Source organism: Chlorocebus sabaeus, chromosome 9, assembly GCF_047675955.1.
Source record: "Chlorocebus sabaeus isolate Y175 chromosome 9, mChlSab1.0.hap1, whole genome shotgun sequence".
NCBI classification, from domain to species: Eukaryota; Metazoa; Chordata; class Mammalia; order Primates; family Cercopithecidae; genus Chlorocebus; species Chlorocebus sabaeus.
Genome location: NC_132912.1, coordinates 71700949 through 71726122, shown reverse-complemented (window position 1 = coordinate 71726122; position 25174 = coordinate 71700949). Strand labels below are relative to the sequence as shown.

The following is a 25174-nucleotide window of genomic DNA, read 5'->3' as shown; positions in this document are numbered from 1 at the left end:
TGATTTCTGCTTCATCTTCCTAGTAGATGATCTTTTGACATCATGCTTGTCACCTCATGGTCACAAAATGGTTGCATCCTCTGCAAGATCCAAGCAGGAAGAAAGAATTGTAGATGAAATGAGGGCCTTTAAAAAAGTTTCACTGGGGGCCACGTGCGGTGGCTCACGCCTGTAATCTCAGCACTTCGGGAGGTTGAGATGGGCATATCACGAAGTCCAGAGTTCAAGACCAGCCTGGCAAACATGGTGAAACCCCATCATTACCAAAAATACAAAAATTAGCCAGCATGGTGGCAGGCACCTATAATCCCAGCTACTCGGGAGGCTGAGGCAGGAGAATCGCTTGAACCCAGGAGGCAGAGGTTGCAGTGACTCAAGATCATGCCACTGCACCCCAGCCCGGGCGACAGAGCAAGACTCCGTCTTGGGGCAAAAAAAAAAAAAAAAAGTCTTATTGGGCCAGGTGCAGTGGCTCACCCTGTAATCTCAGCACTTTGGGAGGCTGAGGCAGGTGGATCACCTGAGGTCAGGAGTTTGAGACCAGCCTGAGCAACATGGTGAAACCCCATCTCTATGAAAAATTCAAAAAATTAGCCGGGCGTGGTGGCAGGAGCCTGTAATCCCAGCTACTCCAAAGGCTTAGGCAGGAGAATTGCTTGAACCTGGGAGGTGGAGGGTGCAGTGAGCCAAGATGACGCCACTGCACTCCAGCCTGGGTAACAAAGTGAGACTCTGTCTCAAAAAAAAAAAAAAAAAAAAAAAGTTTCCTTGACCACATCTTTGTCATATGTCTGTTAAGTTGTGAGGCTAGGGAATTGAACATGATGCTTTCCTGCCTCCACACTAGAGGAAGGTGAGGGAAAATTTGATTGGGCATGTGTGTTAAATGGGCCAACCAGTGTTATCTGCCACAAGGGGTCATAATAAAATATCACTGAATAGGATGGGCCACTGAAGTATGCCTCTCAGAAATGAAGTAGGAGTAGTAGTAGGCTTTGGCAGTGTGTGTTGCTTCTTCCTAGGTCATGGGGAGAAGGTCATGGGGACTGATTCCTGGTCAAATAGGCTATGGGAGTTGGGAAAAGAAAAGTCAGGATTGGCTGGGCATGGTGGCTCATGCCTGTAATCCCAGTTCTTCGGGAGGCCAAGGTGGGCAGATCACCTGAGGTTAGGAGTTCGAGACCAGCCTGACCAACATGGAGAAACCCTGTCTCTACTAAAAATACAAAATTAGCTGGGCATGGTGGTGCATGCCTGTAATCCTGCCAAGACCAGCTCGGTCGTGGAGACCCCAATCCAGCAGTGCTAGAGGAATAAAGACACAGACACAGAAATAGAGTGCAAAGTGGGATCAGGGGCTAACAGCCTTCAGAGCCGAGAGCCTCAAACAGAGTTTGACCCACATAGTTATTGACAGTAAGCCCAAGATATTGTTTCTGCAGTTTATAGATTAAAAGTATTCTTCACGAGAACAAAGGGACAGGCTCTGGCTAGTTATCTGCAGCAGGAACATGTCCTTAAGGTGCAGATCACTCATGCCATTGTTTGTGGTTTAGGAACGCCTTGAGTGGTTTTCCACCCTGGGTGGGCCAGGTGTTCCTTGCCCTCATTCCAGTAAACCAGCAACCTCCAGCGTGAGTGTCATAGCCATCATGAGCATGTCACAGTGCTGCAGAGATCTTGTTTATGGCCAGTCTTGGGAACTGTTCCTAGCATGTCCCCCTTTTTGTTTTTGCAGGGCAATAAAAACAAAGGCAGCTTTATAATGGTGAGCTACTTTTCCCAGGAGTTGAGATTTGCATCTGCAGACTACACAAAGACAAATAACACAGATTAATAGCACAACTATCATAGAGATCATAGAGCATCGAAGTGTTTTTATCCATTTCAAAAGATTTATGGCTGCCAATCTATCTGCAGCTCCTTCAAGCACTCCAGTTCCTGGCATTAAGGTCAGGTGTGCCTGGGATGCTTTAAATATTTGTTCTCTTAATTTTGCAACCTCTAAAGACGAGTTTGTAGAGTGTCTAGATGCTTTTTTATTCTTTTCTGTTCATGCTCTGATTCATTATAAGGGTAAGGAGTGATACAAAAGTCAGAAGTATTCCAGTTCCAGTTGCATGTTAGCTGCATTGTATATTACAAACTAACTACTTGATCTCCTAGCCACATTACAGTTTGTCAGAGATCATTGATTTGATTAACTATCTTTTGGTCTATTTAGTTTGAGAGTTGCACAGCAAAGTAGAATTCTTTTGCCATTTATTTACGAAATCTGCTGTCCGCACTGATGAATGTAGCGCAACTCCGGCTGCCGCACCAATAGCAGTGACAGTGATCAGTCCCATAATAATTAAGATTAAAGTAGCAATGAAACACCAAGAGCGTCTCAGAATTTTCTGAAGAATTTCGGTAATACTATGTACAGAGGGAGAGGTTTCCCAAGGATGAGAAAGCCTCACTGGTAACCATACTCCTTGAGCTCTCACTACTAGGATAGAATGATTAGTATTAGAGTTCACACAAGAGAACAATCTACATTCCTGGCAAGTTACATGATAATTAGGGATGTCAAACTTTAGATCACCTATTACCAACAGAAAAGGAGGGTGAACACAACTTTGTATCCAAATTGTATTGTTTTCAACAGGTTCTGAAATGTAATCAGGATTATATTGTGATTGCGTAGTATGTTGTCCTTCCTAAATCTTGATCTTATTAAGAGCCATTAATAGTTTCCACAAATCCTTATGTTTAGCTCCTGCAGCAGACCATATCATTTGAGGTTGAGGTGCCACTATACTGCTATGTTTCCAGATAATAGAAACTCTTGCCATACTTCTTATCATTTCTACTATCTGATCGTTTTGTTCAGAGCAGCTGAACATGGTGTGGCCGTGGCATGCAGACTGAGAGGTGCAATTTATGCTACACATCCCCTTAGGGAACCAATCAATAATGATTCCATAGGAATCGTTATGCAGCACCTCTGCCTGTTCTGCAATGCAATCTTCCCAAACAAATACATTCATTTTTTTCTGACCAGGTCCAATCCTATTTACAAATAGGTTTTTGAGGGCAGTATGCCTCAATTACAGGAGCAGATTCATTATGGTAAATACGGAGACCAGAAAGCATGTGTAACTGTGCCACAGAGTGATACGTCCAGGCATTATTGCCAGCCAAGACTGATAGCAAGAGGGTAGGCAACTGTGGCCTTTTCCAAACAGATAGGCTGATGTTCAAATCATAAAGAAATATTCATAACAGTTCCTTCCTCATGTGGGTGAGATGGGCCTCTATCATCTGTAGGACCAGGCAACCAAGAGCTATCATTAGTATATACCTCCACTGGGGGATCCAGCCAAGTTACAGGCTATGGAAGTGGTGGAAAAGGTAAATATGCCCAATAAGTAGAATTGTTCTCTGTGTCAGCACTTGCTGAAGGAATACTTATGGCAATGGTGATCACCGCTATCGTAGCTATCATTAAATTACTCATTGTGACTGGTTGTCCCGCCTTCCTCAGGTTCTTCGGGATCCTCTCAAAACCTCTTCCTGGGTATCTGGCTCATAGTAGGGTTTTAGATGTCTCGATAGCACCCAGATTGGCTGTTGATTCGGTCTTGGAGAAACACAAGCATAACCTGCCCCATGTTATTATTTTACCTGTTTCCCAACCTTTCGTTATGGGGTCTTTCCACCAAACCTGTTGTTCCACTTCTGCCTTTGCAGCTAGCTGGCTTCTGTAAATGTTCTTCAGCTGCCAATAACAATCGACCTTTAGGCAGGCTCAAAATATTTAAAGTTAGCCTGGTGAGGTGGCTCACGCCTGTAATCCCAGCACTTTGGGAGGCCGAGGCGGGTGGATCATGAAGTCAGGAGATCGAGACCATCCTGGCTAACACGGTGAAACCCTGCCTCTACTAAAAATATAAAAAAATTAGCCGGGCGTGGTGGCGGGCACCTGTAGTCCCAGCTACTCAGGAGATTGAGGCAGGAGAATGGCGTGAACCCAGGAGGCAGAGCTTGCAGTGAGCTGAGATTGCGCCACTGCACTCCAACCTGGGTGACAGAGCGAGACTCCATCTCAAAAAAAAAAAAAAAAAAAAGAGGAGTGCACCATTGGCAAGTTGGGCATCACTGGATAATAGCTTTAGCTTCTTTCCAGGTAATGCTATATCTTCGTTTGACACCAGAGGCATTAACATGGGTTAAATTGTGAAAGTGTCTAGCATTAGATATTGCAGTAGCAACTAGGCCATCAGCCATTTGATTCCCTGCAGTCAAAGGTTCTGGAAGTGGTGTATGAGCTCTAATGTGAATGATGCAAAAAGGGTGCATTTTACTCCTAACTGCTGTTTGCATTTGGGTAAATAAAGTCACCAGTTGCTCATCTGTGTGGAATCGTAGCTGAGCATTTTCAACTAACTGTATAGAATGAACCACATATGAAAAATCAGAAATAACTTTAATAGGCATATTAAAAGCAGTCAATACCTCAATTACAGCTATAAGCTCTGCTTTTTGAGCTGAAGTGTAGGGTGTCTGAAAAACTTCAACTTTTGATCCAGAATAAGAGGCTTTACCATTACTAGACCTATCTGTGAAGACATTCTCAGCACCTTTAATTGGTTTGAATTTAGTTATTTTAGGGATAATCCAGTTAGTTAATTTCAAAAATCGAAGCAGTTTTGTGTTACGAAAATGGTTATCTAGAATACCCACAAAGTCAGCTAAATGGGTTTGCCAAGTAAGACTATTTATAAAAGCATGCTGTATTTCTGCCTTCGTGAGAGGGACAATAATTTTTCCAGGATCATATCCATGTAATTTAACAATCAGAGTTTTCCCATTTCCTATCATAGTAGTGATTTGATCCAAATAAGAAGTCGAAGTTCGTGAATCAGTACATGGAAGGAAAACCCGCTCTACAAGATCTTGCTCTTGGACAATAACCCCAGTAGGTGAATGATGAGTTGGAAAAATTAGCAAATCTAGAGTCTTCTCTGGATCTCTTCTATTTATTTGGGCCTTATGGACTTGCTTTTCGATTAGCTGCAGCCCTGCCTCAGCTTCTTTTGTTAATTGCTGAGGACTTGTGAGACTGGGATCTCCTCTAAGGATAGAAAACAGATTACTCATGGCATAAGTAGGAATGCCTAGAGTAGGCTGTATCAAATTAATGTCCCCTAGTAATTTTTGAAAGTCATTCAGTGTTTTTAATTGATCCTTATGTATGGTTACTTTTTGTGGCACTATTGTAGTGTCATTTACTAAGGTCCTTAAGTAGGAGTAAGGAGTAGTAGTCTGAATTTTGCCAGGAGCTATAATTAAACCGGCACAAGAAACCAAATTTTGCAAGTGATCGTAACATTGGAGTAATATTTCCTGAGTTGGGGCAGCACAAAGAATATCATCCATATAATGAATAATGTAACACTGTGAAAATCTTTTATGAGAAGGTTCAATTGCTTGCCTACACACATCTGGCAAATTGTTGGACTGTTTAACATGCCTTGTGGCAACACTTTCCAGTGAAAATGCTTAGTAGGCTGCAGGTTGTTTACCACAGGAATCATAAATGCAAACCATTCACAGTCCTGATCAGCTTAGGGGATAGTAAAGAAACAGTCTTAAATCTATGACTATTAAAGGCCAGTTTTTGGCCAGGCGCGGTGGTTCACACCTGTAACCCCAGCACTTTGGGAGGCCGAGATGGGCGGATCACGAGGTCAGGAGATCGAGACCATCCTGGCTAACACAGTGAAACCCCATCTCTACTAAAAACACAAAAAATTAGCTGGTCGTGGCGGCGGGTGCCTGTAATCCCAGCTACTCGGGAGGCTGAGGCAGGAGAATGACATGAACCTGGCAGACGGAGCTTGCAGTGAGCCGAGATTGTGCCACTGCACTCCAGCCTGGGTGATAGAGACTCCGCCTCAAAACAAAAAAAAAAACACAAAAAGGCCAATTTTTTTGGAATTGTAGCAGGAGAAGGCAGTCCTGGCTGTAATGCCCCATAGGTTGTATAACTGAATTAATGGTCCTTAAGTCAGTTAACATTCTCCATTTACCTGATTTTTTCTTAATTACAAAAACTGGGGAATTCCAAGGGGAGAGCGTTGTCCCTTTTGAAGCTGTTCTTTGATTAATTCATTTAAAACCTCTAGTTTCTCTTTACTCAGCGGCCACTATTCTATCCATATTGGCGTGTCTGTCAGCCATTTTAATGGGATAGGTTCTGGAGGCTTAACAATGGCCGCCATCAAAAATGGTATCCTAAGCCTTGATGAAAACTTTGTCTTTCTGCTTGAAGCGGTTTCTTCAAAGTTTGCAAATTTTTTCCTAGTCCCATAGCAGGGACATACCCCATTTCATGCATCATATATTGACTTTGAGGGCTGTGTAATTGCTCAGGAATTAAAACTTGTGTTCCCCATTGTTGTAATAAATGTCTCCCCCATAAATTTAGAGGTTCAGAAGTTATAATTGGTTGAATAGTCCCAGGTTGTCCATTGGACTCTTCAAAATGCAAAATATCACTACTTTGATATACTTCAGGGGCTTTACCAACTCCAACTATGTTAAATTGAGTGGGTTGAATTAGCCATGCAGACGGCCAGTGCTGTAGAGAAATGACTGAAATGTCCGCTCCTGTATCTACCAAACCTTTACATTTCTTTCCCTGAATAGTTATTTCACAGGTAGGACGTTTATCAGTAATTTGATTTACCCGGTAGGCAGCTTTCCTTTGTTTATTTGTACTGCAAAATCCCCTTGTTCTTTTAGTTTCACTTTTTCCTAGTCCCACATACAGTAAAATCAGAAGCTGTGCTATATGCTCTCCCGGTTCTGCCTTCCAAGGAAGGGAGGTAGATATAATGATCTGAATTTCCCCATTACAATCCAAGTCAATTATTCCCGTATGAACCTGCACTCCTTTTAAATTTAAACTAGATCTTCCCAGAAGTAGTCCTATCGTTCCTGCTGGCAGGGGTCCGCAGACTCCTGTTGGTACTTTATGTGGCGGCTCTCCAGGCAGGAGACTCACAGCCCTGGTGCTACACTGTCTACTGCCACATTACCGGCTATGGCGGGTGACAAGCATTGTATAGGGGTGAGGGAGTGGCCTGAGCCGGGAATGCCCCGGTTTAGAACGGGTCCCAGGACGGCCCCTCATGGCGTTTCCCGAAATCAGGTTTCCGTCTTTATCAAATTTAGAATGACACTTTTCCTTTTTTTTTTGAAGTGGAGTCTTGCTCTGTCGCCCAGGCTGGAGTGCAGCTGCAGGATCTTGGCTCACTGCAAGCTCCGCCTCCCGGATTCACGCCATTCTCCTGCCTCAGCCTCCCGAGTAGCTGGGACTACAGGCGCCGGCCACCACTCCCGGCTAATTTTTTTTGTATTTTTAGTATAGATGAGTTTCACCATGTTAGCCAGGATGGCCTTGATCTCCTGACCTCATGATCCGCCCACCTCGGCCTCCCAAAGTGCTGGGCTTACAGGCGTGAGTCACAGGCACCCGGCCCAATGCTTTCTTTTTTTACACTTCAGGCATAGACCTGGTTCATGCTGATTGATAGCCTGTTTAAACTCTTTGAGTAATTTAAAAGGAGAAGGCTCAAATGTAGCCATAACATTCCCCTGTTGATCTGGGGGATGTATCCTAACAGGGAACTGCCAAGCCTCTAAATCATCCTCTCTTCTAGCTTGCTGAATTCCTGTCTGAATAGAACTGAGGATGGTTGCTTGGGGCGCTGCTAGAACAGTCACTAGGGCGACTACTTTTTGCCCAGTGTCCTCCGGAAAAGAAAGATCTGGAGGGTCAGGCCATTCTCTATCTTCAAGGTATTGAGGGGGTGCCAAGAGGCAGGGACAAGCTTCCCCTTCTTGGGTCTCTTTAAGCGGTTGACAGATCTGTTATTTTATCTCTTTGGCAACGTTATCACACTCCCCCACTTCTTCGTCTCCTTCCTTCTAATTGTCAGTGTGAAAAGGTTCCAAGGTGGAGCGAATCAGAGCCCACATTGACCGGACAGTTATAGGAATATCCTCAGCACTATCCTTATATGCCTTTTTGAGTGCGCTGCCTACCTTCCCCCAGACCTCTACATCCATAGTTCCTCAGTTAGGAAACCAGGGCAATATTTCTCTACCGCACTAAAAAACTGCATAAAGTGGCTAGTGCTAACCTTTACTCCTTTTCTGAGGAGCTGCTGAAGCAGACTCAAAGAAGCCTTGTGCCTGCTGGACCCTTGTCTAATTGTTACCCTGATGCTTCCAAGCTCCCCTTTTTATTCACCACGGGGATTGCTTAAGAGTACTCGGGTGTCCTCCAGCATAGTTCCATATTCTCCAACCATCCCTCCGGCGACCCTTCGACCGGGATTCGAGCCCCACGTTTGGGTGCTGCTTGCCGAGACCAGCTCAGTGGTGGAGACCCCAAGCCAGCGGTGCTAGAGGAATAAAGACACAGACACAGAAATAGAGTGCAAAGTGGGATGGGGGGGCGGGGCTAACAGCCTTCAGAGCCAAGAGCCTGGAACAGAGTTTGACCCACCTAGTTACTGACAGTAAGCCCGAGATAAACATCATTTCTGCAGTTTATAGATTAACTAAAAGTATTCTTCACGACAACAAAGGGACAGGCTCTGGCTAGTTATCTGCAGCAGGAACATGTCCTTAATTGCTTATGCCATTGTTTGTGGTTTAGGAACGCCTTGAGCGGTTTTCTGCCCTGGGTGGGCCAGGTATTCCTTGCCCTCATTCCAGTAAACCAGCAACCTCCAATATGAGCATTATAGCCATCATGAGCATGTCACAGTGCTGCAGAGATCTTGTTTATGGTCAGTCTTGGAGCCTGTTCTAGCATAATCCCAGCTACTCAGGAGGCTGAGGCAGGAGAATCTCCTGAGCCCAGGAGGCAGTTTGCACTCCAGCCTGGGCAACAAGAGCGAAACTCCATCTCAAAAAAAGAAAAGTCAGAATTGGCTAAGAAATCCATCCATGTGCCTAACTGGTGCCCTACAGGAGAAACTTGAAATACTGGTAATGACATGGAACAGGGTCTGATCAAGTTAATATCGTTAATTTGGGAAGAAAAAAAGTGCTGGTATCAGTAGAAGAACTGACACGTGTCAAATCCATTCCAGGTATTTTCAGATTGTTTTCCCACAGTAACCTTGTAGCCAGATACTATTATTCATCTTGAAGAGTTGAGGTCACTAATTAATACTCAAAGAGGGTACACTGACAGTAAGCGGAGGTAGAGAATGTGAGCCCAGGTCTACCTGACCAATTCCACTGTTCCTTTATTTATCCCGTGCTGCCTTAGTGGCCCAAGGCCCCACGAGGAACAGTCTGGCTCTTCTTCCTCATGGTGGTCCTGGCCCAGGCAGCCACAGACTTCCGGGAATAGCATTCAGGCTGGGACCCAGGAATACTGAGTCCTCGTCCTACCAATTACAGTCTCATGCTAGGTTAAGATTGCCTTAACCAACAGCTGCTCTTCCATGACAGTCAAAGCCCATTGAGTGCAAGGACTGTATCCTGTTTGCTCTTGTAACTTTTGTAACTGGTATATAGTAGATAATAAATATATGCTGGATAAGGAATGATTGAGGGACTGTGCTGTTATAATATCAATGTACTCTCGGTGCCTGATGCTAAACAATGGTAGCCACTCATTAAATGTTTATTAAACAGTACATATGAAGAAGAAGAATATACTTCCAGCTGATGGGATCAGAAAACTATTCATGATAGAGTCACTCAGCATTTGAGTTAGTCTTAAATGACAGGGAGGATTTTGAAACACTGAGGTATGGGGAAGAGTGCTGTAGGTGGAGGAGACAGGGACAAAGGGACAGGATGTGGGGAGGTACCGACTATTCAGGGAGAGGCCAATCTGAATGCAGGGAAGTAACAACTGAAGGTACAGTACTTAGCTGAAGAGTAGTACAGTACTTAGGAAAAAGGAGTTTGTTATCAAATATGATCAGGGAACATTGAGTTAAATAAACTAGGTAGTTGTTTGTTATAGAAGTTTTCAGAGCCTTTCACAGTACCACTGTGGCTCCAAGCAACATTTCTCAAACATTTGGCCTGGGGACCCTTTTTCTTGTAGAGAGCATTTCATGGAATGAATGTTCCATAGAACCCATTTTGCGAACGGCTGATCTAGTTCAGTCCCCCGTGTATGGGCAAGGGAACTGAGACCCAGAGAAGAGAGGCGACTTACTCAGGGCCACATAGCAGAATCCGGATTAGAACCCCAATACCCTGATCAGATTGCTTGGCCCTCAGTATAGGACTTGTTTGTAATGTGAGGACCATGAAAATAGAAAGGACAGCTTTAAAAAAAAATCTAGGGAAACTTGAATTTTTTATTCAAACGATCACCTTTGTGCTGGACTTTTAAATTCTCATTTATTTTTTTCTTTCTCTCCTAACTTCCTAAACTTGTTAAATGCTGGACTTTTTACCCCTGTTTTGTACAGTGGTATTTTCTGTTAATCACCATGACTAGACCTGTTAATCACTGTCACTGCCTTTGTGGCCTCCAGAATCTCGGGAAGAGGCACCATCATCTATTCCAGGTTTCCCGGAGGTCAAAAAAACGATGTTCTCCTGCATGGCCATTTTTAGGGACGTATAGGTACTACAGCAGTTTACAACCTGTGCCTCTCTTGCTATTTGTATAGCTATTCCTTGCCCCCAACCCTTGTAACTGGTGTGGTAGGTAGAATGGTTCACCAAAGATGCCCACATCCTAATACCTGGAACCTGTGAATATGTTACCTTATGTGGTGAAAGAGACTTTTCAGGTATAATTAGGTTATGGACATTAAATTAGGGAGATTATTCTAGATTATCTAGGTGGACCCTGTCTAATCACAGGTACTCTTTTTTTTTTTTTTTTTTTTTTTTTTTTTTTTTTTGAGATGGAGTCTCGCTGTGTCGCCCAGGCTGGAGTGCAGCGGTCCGACCTCGGATCACTGCAAGCTCCGCCTCCTGGGTTTACGCCATTCTCCTGCCTCAGCCTTCCAAGTAGCTGGGACTATAGGTGCCCACCACCGCGCTTGGCTAGTTTTTTGTATTTTTTGGTATAGACGGAGTTTCACCGTGTTAGCCAGGATGGTCTCGATCTTCTGACCTGGTGATCTGCCCGTCTTGGCCTCCCAAAGTGCTGGGATTACAAGCTTGAGCCACCGCGCGCGGCCCACACGGGTACTCTTAAAAGCACTTTTAAGATAAATTTTCTCTGGCAAGAAACAGAAGCAGCGCAATGGAAGTGCACATCAGAGAAAGTGTGGGCAGGTATAATTCTGTGTTTGAAGATGAAGGGGGCAACATGATAGGAAATAGCGATGACTGAGAGAGGCTCCCATCTGACAGTCATGGAGGAAATAGTGACTGCCGTCCTCAGTCCTACAACCATAGGGAACTGAATTCTGCCAAAAACCTAAATGAGAGTGAAAACATTCTATCCCCAGTCTCCTGATAAAGCCTAGGCTGGCCAGCGCTTTGGTTTTGGCTCTGACACCCAGAACTGCTGACCTTAGACTGTGAGATAATAAATTTGTGTTGTTTTAAGCCACTAAGTTTGCTGTAATTGATTTTGACAGCCATTGAAAACTAATACGACTGAATAAAGTCATGAACATATCCAGGGTGGAGGCCTTGAAGGGAAAGAGAGTAGGAAAGGGTACCTCAGAACCTAAGAGTTTTGGGCCAAATGTGGATTTGTTTTAGTATTGTTCAAAAGCCAGCTGGTTTGAGTCATTCAGCTGATTTGAGTCGGTCATTCCTGACTGAGGCTCCTTGTATCTCTATCCGCAGTGAGGGTGGTGGCCATGGGGGAAGGGAGCTAGAAGCTCAAAGGGCACCCCCGGGTGGGGCCACCTGTCTTCTTGGTGTATCAGTGCGCTATCTGACAATCTGACAACCAAATTGTGGGATCTGTTCCAGGCTTTCTGAGACTCAACTGATGGTCAATATTAGTGAATATATCACTTGAAAAGGAGGCCACTAACTAAATTCTGACAAGTTGAAGTGTGATAAGTAAAGAAGACATAGTTACTAAGGACTCCTGCTGTTGAACAGCTCATCCTCCCAAGGGAAGCCTTTAGCTTTCCAGCAGAGGGTATTTCCCAGAAGGGAGCCATTTGTCTAGAAGTCAAAAATAAACATCACCATGCTTGAGAAAGAATTCCAGCTTCCATGGCAGATAACCCGATTATCTGCAGCCAGTTTCTGTCTTGGTACTCTTTTGTTTCTAAATGTGGAGGAAAGTGTTTGCATTCTTTTACTTTACTAAAATAAAAGGGAGACATGGAGAGGGGCTTGGTTTACTGGCCTGGAACCTTTCTTGTTTTTGTTTCCATTTCATTTGATTTTCTGAACCTATTTGAAGTTGTAACACAATAGATCTAATTGTTCAAAGCCATCAAAGATTTGCACAGCATCTTATCTTTAATGAGGGGCATGTTGTTACAAAATGCTTCAATTTTTCAAAGTTCAGGATTAATTTTAATGTTAAAAAACATTTGGTGGAAATTCCATACTGGATAAAAGAGCAGTTTAAAATCACAGAAGCTTCTTGGATTACTTTGAACAAAACATCCTTTTTTAAAATTAAACTTGAGTGTACTTGCAGGCTGTTTTATTTGTGCTCTGTTGTTATCCCTAATGTGCATAGAAGATACCTTTCCCACAGTGTAATTCAATACAGGCGCCCAAAAAGATGGTCTCAGATTTCATGTGGCTGGGTAATTAGTTGAGTTACAGCGGCTCTGTTAAACCACTTGAAGGTCAATAATGCATGAATTTCTGGCAGACTGCCTAGCTCTGAGTCCATAAACACACTTGTATAGGGACTAAATGTTCTTATAGTAGAGAAAAACTCGTCTTCTAAATATTAAATAAATAATACTAGGATTAGTTTTTTTTTTTTTTGAGACGGAGTTTCGCTTTTGTCACCCAGGCTGGAGTGCAATGGGACAGTCTCGGCTCACTGCAACCTCCACCTCCCAGGTTCAAGTGATTCTCCTGCCTCAGCCTCCAGTGCAGCTGGGATCACAGGCACCCACCACCACGCCCAGCTAATTTTTGTAATTTTCAGTAGAGACGAGGTTTCGCCATGTTGGCCAGGCTGGTCTCAAACTCCTGACCTCAAGTGATTCGCCCACCTTGGCCTCCCAAAGTGTTGGGATTACGCCGTGAGCCACCACGCCCAGTCTTGAATTCATTTTTTTCTAGAATTTAATTCTATGACAAATTCATGTTTTATTATGACACAAAAATGTTAGGATGTGACTGCTTTTTGAATTTTGAAAGAAAATCTTTCCTCTGTCTTGCAGATTAGTAGCACAGTCTCTCATGGGCCTTAAAATCAGATTCAAGCATCCCGATTTAAAATGTTAGAATTTAAATTCCAAGAGCAGACCCTCTTGGAATTGGTTTTGGTCTTTTAAAAGCATAAGATTAATGTAAAATAAGCGTAATTGTTAATTTTTTCCCCCTTAACAGTACAGTTTTTATTAAAACTTTAATTTTGTCCCTGCGGTTTTACTGGAGTGCCCAGATACCAAACTAAACACTTTTTTTTTTCTTTTTTAGAGATAGGGTCTTGCTCTGTCACCCAGGCTTCAGTGCAGTGCTGTCATCATAGATCACTGCAGCCTTGAACTCCTAGGCTCAAGCAATCCTCCAGCCTCGCCTGCCAAAATGTTGCGGTTACAGGCATAAGCCACCATGCCCGCCACATTCAGATTTGATAAGGATGCTTTTATTTCTGAGACGGAGCAAGGACCCTCTTTTTAGGGTCCTGTGCCCAAACAAGAGGATTGTTTGTTTGTTTGTTTTGAGACGAGTCTCGCTCTGTTGCCCAGGCTGGAGTGCAGTGGCGCGATCTCTGCTCACTGCAAGCTCCGCCTCCCCGGGTTCACGCCATTCTCCTGCCTTAGCCTCCCGAGTCGCTGGGACTACAGGCGCCCGCCACCATGCCCGGCTAATATTTTTGTATTTTTAGTAGAGACGGGGTTTCACCGTGTTAGCCAGGATGGTCTCGATCTCCTGACCTGGTGATCTGCCCGCCTTGGCCTCCCAAAATGCTGAGATTACAGGCGTGAGCCACTGTGCCCGGCCTTTTTTTTTTTTTTTTTTTTTAGTCCTGAGTTTAAGAAAAATTCCAGATAGCTAGCTAGATCCTTTTTTTTTTCTTAAATCCACCATGGAAAAGATACCGTCTTGTTTTTTTTTCTTTTGCTACCTAGTACTAAAAAGTAACTTACTAAAAAGGCAATAGCCTAAAACAATAGCCAAAAAAGTTAGAATCCAGAGGTGTTTGGTTTCCCTATAAAAACTAAAGATAACATCTTAACATATATGCCTGAGTTGTCTTTCAGAAACTTGGACCCCTCCACTGAAGACCCTCACCCAACAGATTCACTGGCACATAAACCTGAGATAAGAAAAAATTAAGTACTAAACTCTGACCTGCGTTCTTTGTTCTAAGTTTCTTTCTAATGGACTTGGAGGGAGTCATACCCCTGAGCCAGTTAACATTTTTCTTTACTGACCCCAAATTTTTAAACAAAGCTTCTCTTCCTTAACCAATTAAACTAGAAAATCTTTAAATGTACCTACGATCTGTAAGCCCCTTCAAGATATCCTTCCCTTTTAAGCGAAAACCAATATATAACCTCCATATATTAATTTATAATTTTGCCTGTAACTTCTACTCTCCTAAAATTTACCCCTGCCTTTAAAAACCCTTGCTTAGGCCGGGCACGGTGGCTCGCACCTGTAATCCCAGCACTTTGGGAGGCTGAGGCCGGCAGATCATGAGGTCAGGAGATCGAGACCATCCTGGCTAACACAGTGAAACCCCATCTCTACTAAAAACACAAAAAAATTAGCCGAGCGTTGTGGTGGGTGCCTGTAGTCCCAGCTACTCGGGAGGCTGAGGCAGGAGAATGGTGTGAACCTGGAGGCAGAGGGTACAGTGAGCTGAGATAGTGCCACTGCACTCCAGCCTGGGTGACAGAGCGAGACTCTGTCTCAAAAAATTAATTAATTAATTAACAAAAAATAAAAATAAAAACCTTTGCTTACACGACATTGGGAGGTCAAGATTTAAACAATAGCTGCCTGGTCCTCCTTCCTTGGCACCCTACAAATAAATGCCTTCTCTTCTATAACTATAAAAAGCCTTGATGTAGATATCTGGATTTACTGTGCCGGGTGAGTGGACTCCAGTCTAGTTAACACTTCAAGGGTGTTCTCAGTGGACAAGGCAAACATAGAATTGGGCCAGGCAGATTGTAATGATTTTGTAATGATTCTCATTGTGGTGTGAGTATTCACACCTCCTGAATTGGCCAGGAAATGGATTTTTTAGTCACCTGGTGACCCAGGGTCACAGGCTTTCTTTGTGTCTGGCTGGGTTTCCACTAAAATGCTTATGATACCAAACCTCACCTTCAACTAATTTTTAATTACCTTCAAGATGTGGAGTGAATGTGATGTTTGAAGCCTGGCATTGTTGCCCTGTATCAGACCTTCTCTCAGGGCGCAGGTCTTGTCAAGGTCCACATTCCTCGGCTTGTGATCCTCACACCCCCCAACCTGGGGGAAAATCACTTCACTGGGTAGGCCCATGTGCTGACGCCAACTCTCCGTCTTAAAGAGTGCAAAGTTTAGGCTTATTTTCATTTTGTTAATGCTTCCCAGTGATCATCTATAACTGGAAGATTTTAGGAGTCCACAGGCCCCTGGTTGAAGATTTTTCCAGCGCCATAGTTCTTGGGAGGGTTCACTGGCTCCACTACAGCTACACTGCTGGGTCTGGCTGGAAGGCAATCTTGACATGTTTCTATTTGTCATGGGTGCACCTCTTGATATTCTACATTGGGGTATGAGTATTCCCACTTCCTGAATTGGCCAGGAAGTGGCTCTTTGAGCCCCTTGTTTTTCTGATAGAAAACAACCAGGATAGGGTATTCTAGAGGACTTCTCCTTGAGGCTTATGGAAGGGGCCTTTGTGTCCTTACATAAAGAAACCACCTGTTTTTCCTCAGAACTTTGATGAGGACTTGGGTTGCATTGGAACAATATTGTTGAGCTATTGTCACCAACTCCAAGAGCAAGTCACACTTTCCCAGGGGCCTGCTCCTATTGGCCAGGCTTTCTAGGCCACTGTCATTAGGCACCAGGGAGCAGAGACTGATTGCCTGGGGTTATATGAATCCACGTCCATCCCACAGGAGGCTGATTCTAACATTTTCTGCTACAAGGGCCTGCTCTGGACTTCACTGGATGAAAAGCTTTTGATAGTGAAGAGCTCAGTATTTTCATTTGTGAATTGGGCATCCACATACTACATTTAATTTGCTTTGCACTTTTTTCCCCAAACAAGTGGACTTGTAAAAGAATAACTTTTTAAACTCCTCATACTTTGCTTTCATTATTACTTTGACTTTTTTTTTTTTTTTTTTTTTTTTTGTGGAGGTGGGGAGTGGGGGTTGCTTTCTGGTCTTCACCAGAATAAAAAAAAAAAAATTCTTTTTTTTTTTTTTGAAATGGAGTTTTACTCTTGTTGCCCAGGCTGGAGTGCAGTGGCGTGATCTCGGCTCACCGCAACCTCCCCCTTCCGGGTTCAAGTGATTCTCCTGCCTAAGCCTCCTGAGTGGCTGGGATTACAGGCATGTGCCAGCACGCCCACCTAATTTTGTATTTTTAGTAGAGACGAAGTTTCTCCATGTTGGTCAGGCTAGTCTCAAACTCCCGACCTCAAGTGATCCACCCGCCTCGGCCTTCCAAAGTGCTGGGATTACAGGCATGAGCCATCATGCCTGGCCAACAAAAAAATTTTATAAAGCAACTAAATCCTTTTGTAGTACAGCAAGGAATCAGTAAATTAACAACAAAACTCCTTTTCAGAAAGTGTGTAGCAGGCACAAATAACCTTATCTTTATGGTTCTACTTTGTCGTTATTTTTTGTGAAACCAGTCTTTCAGCCTAAACACTTTTTTCATTTCTGAGGCACCAAAGAGTACAAGAATGTGTAAACAGAGAATGCTGTTGTCAACTGTTTATGCTCTGGCTCAAAGTCTCTCCTTAGCCTTCTGAGCCCTGCTCAGCTCAAGGGTCAAAGGTCCACAGCTGGCCTAGACTGAAGAGTGCTCTTCAGTTTACTCCCTCATAGTTTGGGACAGACCCAGAGGGCTGGACTTCTCTTATTGTGGAATCTGGTTACATCTATAAGTGGGATCTTCTGCATAGAAAGTTAATTTTTGGTGAAAAACTAAGAGCTATGCATTCCAAAAAGCAAAGGAGTGCAAAAGTCACTGAAACAGACCATGGCTGAAGCTTGAAAATGATCCCCATGTCTGTCATAAATGTTCCCGTGTCAGGGTGCACTCTGCTTTCCTGCACAAAGGGGACTCGATGATTTGTGCACCTGAAGGATGTATCTTAGCAACGGCGGTGAAGGAAATGTAGTGAGAAACTTTCCCTAGGCTTTGTCTAGAGGAGCTCCACAGCAGAGGCGAATAGCAATTAACAATGTCCTCTAAAGTGAAGTTTACATTTAGTTGTATTAATTTTAAGGGGGAAAAAAAGGCAATTCGTCTTCCTAGTTGTTCATCTTTTAAAATACCCATCCCCACATCATAGTAGGAATTATGAATAAATTTTTTAAGAGTATCTTTGGATTCGGCAAACAGTGTTAGGCTTCTTTTAAAAAGATGGGGTTTGAAAAATGTAAGAAAAAAGTTGTTTCATACATTTCTCCTTGGTAATTAAAAGTAGTGCTTTCTGAAAAATCAAGTTTTGGTCTTATTTTGAAGTAATTATAGATTCACAGGAGGTTATAAACAAATATACAGGAATCCCTATGCATCTCTGTCCCAGCCCCATGAAAATCTATTTTGACTATTAGTTTTCCTGTGAAAAGAGGAAATAAACCTAAGGATTGAACTAGAAAATGGGCTGCTTCTGCCGGGCACGGTGGCTCAAGCCTGTAATCCCAGCACTTTGGGAGGCCGAGACGGGCGGATCATGAGGTCAGGAGATCGAGACCATCCTGGCTAACACAGTGAAACCCCATCTCTACTAAAAAATACAAAAAAAAAAAACTAGCCAGGCGAGGTGGCGGGTGCCTGTAGTCCCAGCTACTCCGCAGGCTGAGGCAGGAGAATGGCGTAAACCCGGGAGGCGGAGCTTCCAGTGAGCTGAGATCCGGCCACCGCCCTCCGGCCTGGGCGACGGAGCAAGACTCCATCTCAAAAAAAAAAAAAAAGAAAAAGAAAAAGAAAAAGAAAATGGGCTGCTTCAGTTCTAGCCCAAAGGCATAGTGGAGACGGCACTACTGTTTTTCCCAGTGCACAGAAATGGGCAGCCACATGCAGGCAGGCACAGCAGGGGCACCAGACGACATGCTGATTTTCTCTCTTTCAGTGTTCTCCCCCACCCCATCTCTAAGTTCACAGTGACTGGTTTTAAGGAAAGGTGAGGTGAGGTTCAAACAGGTATTATGTGGCTGAGGAAAGCCTCAGGCTTTGCCCTCTATGTCTAGCTGTTGTCTTTCAAGGAAGGGAAAGTTTTCCCCCCTCTTTTAAAATTAAGGGCCTCTAATCCTCTCGGTTTTATGACTGGCTTTGGAGAAAGGGGGTTCTGGTTTCTATGACCTGCCTTGGGGAAGAAGGATTCTTGTTTCTATGACTGGCCTTAGAAACAAGATAGGAGGATAGGAAAAGGCCAGAGAAAACCTCTTGCTTCTGAGACTTCATTATGGAGTATTACTTTCTGAGTTCCAACGTGCAGTGGGGATGGGCAATCAATTCAAGATCACAGGAAAAGATGTTTTTAGGGAGGTAAGGAAGAGAGATATAAAAGTTTAAAGCCACTTATTTTAACTAAGCACATACAATTATATCAAAGAAGCATAAAAATATTTAAAATTGTACTTTAGGCCGGGCGTGGTGGCTCAAGCCTGTAATCCCAGCACTTTGGGAGGCCGAGACGGGCGGATCACGAAGTCAGGAGATCGAGACCATCCTGGCTAACACGGTGAAACCCCGTCTCTACTAAAAAATACAAAAAACTAGCTGGACGAGGTGGCGGGCGCCTGTATTCTCAGCTACTCGGGAGGGTGAGGCAGGAGAATGGCGTAAACCCGGGAGGCGGAGCTTGCAGTGAGCTGAGATCCGGCCACTGCACTCCAGCCTGGGCGACAGAGCGAGACTCCGTCTCAAACAAAACAAAACAAAACAAAACAAAAAAAATAAAATAAAATAAAATTATACTTTAATTTCACATTTTGTCTAGTTGAGTGGGGAGATGAAAGTGAAGGAAGTAAAACTCAGATGAGGAAGGAAAAAAGAAAGAAAAAGAGGGAGTGAGGATAGAGGCTTGTTACCCTCAGTTCAGAAGTTGAGTTTCAAGGAGGATTTTGAGTTTTAGGTAAATTAATGCCCCGCTTGGACAGATTTTCAGGGCATCATCTATCGCCACTCTTTGAAATGCTAGTTAATTGATTAGCCATTCATCTTCATTTTTCAGAGTGGTACAGGCCTCTGAGAATCACCCAATGAGATAGCCACAGCCACTCCTAGAGGACATCCTTCCCAGGCTGCAGAAGCAGACAGCAATTCTACCTTGTGATGTGACCTTCCAAGGCCAGATAGAGAAGCTTAAGTAAACAAGGGAACAATGGAAAATATAACAGCAAATTGCTTATGATTTCCTTGTTGAAGTCCTTTATCTTCATGCAGATACAATAAGAATACAATATTGGCCACTTACCAGCTCTGGGCTTCAACCCTTCATACCTGGCCAGTCCATTACCTTCCTTCCCCCCACAACAACCAGTGCAATGTATTGCTTTCTCTACTGTCACTGGGAGAGTTTAACCGCAGAGCATAATCAAGTTTTCTTAATTCTTTAGCTTCCTTCTGGCTATACTTGACTCCCCATTCAGCCCCAGGATCATGTTTGTTAAATGGTTAGCAACTTTAACATTGCTGTCATTAACACCCTAACCCTCTACCAATCCAACGAGTAGTACTCAGACCTGCAGTGTGAATATCACTGGGAGGTTGTTAGAAGTGCAGGATCAGGGGCTCTGAATCAGAATGTGCACATTAGCAAGATCTCCTGATGATCCTCATATGCACATTAAAGTTTTAGAGGCATGGGCTTGCCTCCCCCAGCTCTCACCCTTTTCCATTACAAAATGACACCCCTCTGCCAAAAACTATGCATAAATCACCTGGAGACTCAGGGCTCCTTCACAATCTTCTTACTCATTTTTTATTTCGTAGTACTTTGAGAATAGCCCCTCCTCAAACCCCCTTTCCACCCACCATCCTCTCATTCCCATTTTTTCCTCCTCTCATTTCTGTTTTCTTTCTAACTTGACAGAAGTCCGATGACTTTGCTCTGCTAATATTTTTTTTCCTTTTCTGCCTCAATATATTTCTGGTCTTCTGCCACCTCTATTATCTTCTCAAGTCTCAGATAGAGTAGCATCTTCCTCATTTGTAAGCTAGCCTCTCTACCTATGCCGTTGATACACTTTCCTTTTCCCCTTCTTTGGGATCTTGCTATCTTACTGATCTCCCCTCCCCCAGAATAATGTCCACTATCTCCACTAACCCCTTCCTTTTTGCATCCAAAGGGACACAGATCTTATTTTAAGAAAACCACAGTATACACACATCCAGTCATATTCACTGGATCCTACTCCTTTCTGGTTTATGATCTATTATTTCTCCTTATTCGCCATCAGATTTCACATACAAATGGTCTAGAGCAGCGGTTTCCAACTGGGATGACAGCCATCGAGAGGATATTTGGAAGTGTCTGGAGACATTTTTCATTGCTGCAACTGTGGGAAATGCTACTGGCATCTAGTGGGTAGAGGCCATAATGCTATTAAATATCCTACATTGCACAGGGCAGCCTCCCACCGCAAAATTATCTGGCTAGGGTGGCAACCTATCCCAGTTTGCCGGTAACTTTCCAGGGTATAAGCTTATAGCACTGAATGTCCTGTGTTCCAGGAAACACCTCAGTCCTGGGCCTACTGGGACCATTGGTCATCCTATATATCTCAACTCAAATGTCAAAAGTGTCAAAGTTGAGAAATGCTGCTCTACAAGGAACACCCATTAACTTTACATTTTTCTCACCAACTTCCTTTCCTTCAATTGGAACTTTAATTTCTATCTTCTTTTCTACTGAAATAGTTTTTTTTCTTTCTTTTTCTGGTTTTTTGTTGTTGTTGTTGTTTTTTGTTTGTTTTGTTTTCCTAGAGACAGGGTCTCACTCTCACCTAGGCAGCAGTGCAATGGTGTAGTCATAGCTCATTTCAGTCTCTAACTCCTGGGCTCAAGTAATCCCCTCACCTTAAGCCCCTAGCAGCTAGGACAGGTACACCACCATCCTGGCTAATTTAAAAAATTTTTATTTTTGTAGAGATTGGATTTTGCTATGTTGCTCAGACTGATCTCAAATTCCTAGCCTCAAGTGATCTCTCTAAAGTGTTGAGATTACAAGTGTGAGCCACTGTGGCCAGGCTGAAATTGTTTTCTTAAAAGTCACCAGTGGCACCTTCCAAACAAGAAATCCAATGGCTTTTCTCCTTCCTCAACCCTTTGGATTTCCTTCTAAGCATTTGATACTGTTGACTACTATTTATTTTGAAGCCCTTTTTTCTTATACTCTTGGTATGTGCCAAGACGTATGTGCTCTTTTGTGGGTTCCTAATTCCTACTTTTTTTTTTTTTTTTTTTTTGAGATGGAGTCTCACTCTGTCACCTAGGCTGGAGTGCAGTGGTGCCATCTCGGCTCACTGCAACCTCTGCCTCCTGGGTTTAAGTGATTCTCCTGCCTCAGCCTCCTGAGTAGCTGGGATTACAGGTGCCCACCATCACACCCGGCTAATTTTTATATTTTTAGTAGAGACGGGGTTTCACCATGTTGGCCAGACTGGTCTTGAACTCCTGACCTCGGGTGATCCACCCACCTCAGCCTCCCAAAGTGCTGGGATTACAGGCCTGGTCGCTACTGTGTTTTAAATGTAGATTGTTTCTTAGGTGTTTCTTGGTGCTTTTCTTTATTCTCCTGTTAAATAATTTATTCCACTGTAGCTTCAGATCTCATCTCTATTAGTTGATTCCTAAATCTCTTTCCTGAGTCTAAGTCTTTCATTTCCAATTGATAGAGGGGTTTCCATGGATGTCCAGCAGAATCCAGTACTCGACCTGAGTAATGGCAGGATCATCCCAATCAAGAAAATGTGGAATGGTGAAAATACTGGATCATGAGTCAGAAGGCCTATTTCTGTCACTTTACTTGCTTTTAGACTTGGGACCATTACTTGAGTTTTCTATAACTTATATTTATTTATTTATTTATTTTTTGAGACAGAGTCTCACTCTGTCGCCCAGGCTGGAGTGCAGTGGCATGATCTCTGCTCACTGCAAGCTCCGCCTCCTGGGTTCACGCCATTCTCCTGCCTCAGCCTCCTGAGTGGCTGGGACTACAGGCGCCTGCCACCATGCCCGGCTAATTTTTTGTATTTTTAGGAGAGACGGGGTCTCACCGTGTTAGCCAGGATGGTCTCGATCTCCTGACCTCGTGATCCACCCGCCTCGGCCTCCCAAAGTGGCTGGGATGCTAGGCATGAGCCATTGCGCCCGGCCGAACTTTATATATTTTAAGCAAAGAAATAATCTTGTGTCTACCTAAAGATAGCTAATATGAAAAAATATTTTGAAAGATGGTAAACTACTGGTATATAAGTATTACGTGACCTCCTGAATTCTGATAATACTTTGAGCCTTTCTAATGGAATCTTGCCATCTCTTACTTGTAGAGACAGTTAATACACATTTCTTAAAAGTAGAGACCATAAGGTAAATCTTTTTTTTGCATAGTTTTTATCATTGTACATGTCACGTTAACAGATTCTGAGTGAAGACTGATGAAAGAATTGCAATTCCATCTATTAGTCTTTATTTTTGTTTCACTAATTCCAAATATTTTATACTATATCAAATTTATCACCTCCCCCCTTTTTTAAATCTCCAATTTAGGTGATGTCTTTCCAGTGCAAATGAATCCAATAACTCAATCTCAGTTTGTACCTTTGGGTGAAGTTCTTTGCTGTGCTATATCTGATATGAATACAGCTCAGATTGGTGTAACACAAGAATCACTTTTGGAGCATTTGATGAAACATTACCCAGGTAGAGTAATAGGTTTTTCTATATTTGTACTTCACTGTATGTATTTGGTTTCTATTTATAATTAGTCTTAAACACATCTAAGTAAACTGGGTAATATCCTTTTTTTCCCCTCTTCTGTAGAACTTTATATCAAAACCCTGCCGGCCGGGCGTGGTAGCTCAAGCCTGTAATCCCAGCACTTTGAGAGGCCGAGGCGGGTGGATCATGAGGTCAGGAGATCGAGACCATCCCTGGCTAACATGATGAAACCCCGTCTCTACTAAAAATACAAAAAACTAGCCAGGCGTGGTGGCGGGCGCCTGTAGTCCCAGCTACTCGGAGGCTGAGGCAGGAGAATGGCGTGAACCCAGGAGGCGGAGCTTGCAGTGAGCCAAGATTGCGCCACTGCACCCCAGCCTGGGCGACACAGTGAGACTCCGTCTCAAAAACAAACAAACAAACAAACAAACAAAAAACCCTGCCATAAGAAGTCCTGCATCAACAAATTTAATAAGGGTATTTCTTTTACTTTTCAGATAAACTTTTCCAAAAATAAATGTTTATGGCAATAAATAAATAAATCATGCTCTGTGGAAAAGAGTGCAAAATGAGAAAGAAAAGTTTATTTCCCCCGTCTCCCATTTTTTCATTTTCACTTCCCAGAGATAACTGCTATTATCATTTCTTATATATAATATATGTATGATAATATAACAAATTTTTCATAACATAAATTGGATCTTTTTTTTTTTTTTGGGACAGAGTCTTGCTCTGTTGCCCAGGCTGGAGTGCAGTGGCACAATCTCAGCTCACTGCAACCTCCACCTCCTCAGGTTCAAGTGATTCTCCTGCCTCAGCCTCCTCAGTGGCTGCAACTACAGGCGCCCGCCACCACGCCCAGCTAATTTTTGTATTTTTAATAGAGACGGGTTTCACCATGTTGGTTAGGCAGTTCTTGAACCCCTGACCTCATGATCTGCCCGCCTCAGCCTCCCAAAGTGTTGGGTTTTCAGGCATGAGCCACCGTGCCTGGCATAAATTGGATCATTCTATACATTCCCTCAACATGTTTCCCTTATTAAAAACATATCTTGGAGATCTTTCCATACTAACATATATTGACATGTCTCATTCTTTATTTATTTTATTTATTTTGAGACAAGGCCTCACTCTGTTGCCTAGGTTAGAGTGCAGAGGCACCTTCTTAGATCACTGCAGCCTCAAACTCGTGGGTTGAAGCAATCCACCTGCCTCAGTCTGCCAAGTAGCTGGGACCACAGGTGCGCGCCACTCATTCTTTTATTTTCTTCCTTTTCAAGAATGGCATCCGGGCCGGGCGTGGTGGCTCACGTCTGTAATCCCAGCACTTTGGGAGGCTGAGATGGGAGGATCACGAGGTCAAGAGATTGAGAGCATCCTGGCCATTATGGTGAAACCCCATCTCTACTAAAAACCAAAAAAAAAAAAAAAAAAAATTAGGCACAGTGGCAGGTGTCTGTAATCCTAGCTACTAAATAAAAGAATGCTTTCATCAGTCACAGTTTAAATTTATAATGGGTTTTTATTTGAGTTAATTCAGATTTTTTTTTGTCTATTTACTCATTAACTTACCCATATGACTTTGTGTGGGCTAAATTATTTTCCTGTTATTTTAATTTTTATTTTTGAGACAGGGTCTCACTCTGTTGCCCAGGTTGGAGTGCAATGGTGCAATTACGGCTCATTGCAACCTCTGCCTCCAAGGGCTCAAGCAATCTTCCCACCTCAGCCTCCAGAGCATCTGGTACTACAGACACCCACCACGATGCCCTGCTAATTTTTGTATTTCTAGTAGAGACATGATTTCACCATGTTGCCCAGCCTGGTCTTGAACTCCTGAGTTCAAGCGATCTGCCTGCCTCAGCCTCCCAAAGTGCTGGGATTATAGGCGTGA

The 25174-nt window shown here is 43.4% G+C and overlaps 1 protein-coding gene across 4 annotated transcripts in view; it reads left to right on the top strand.

Annotated features, from left to right (window-relative positions):
- The window catches only part of STOX1 (storkhead box 1), a 71387-nt gene that overhangs the window by 32486 nt on the left and 13727 nt on the right, over window positions 1-25174 (top strand). For all 4 annotated transcript variants that reach the window (XM_007963247.3, XM_007963246.3, XM_007963244.3 and 1 more), the window contains exon 2: window positions 23110-23262. In XM_007963247.3, coding sequence (XP_007961438.1) covers window positions 23110-23262 — 153 coding nt within the window. The remainder of the gene's footprint in view (window positions 1-23109; window positions 23263-25174) is intronic.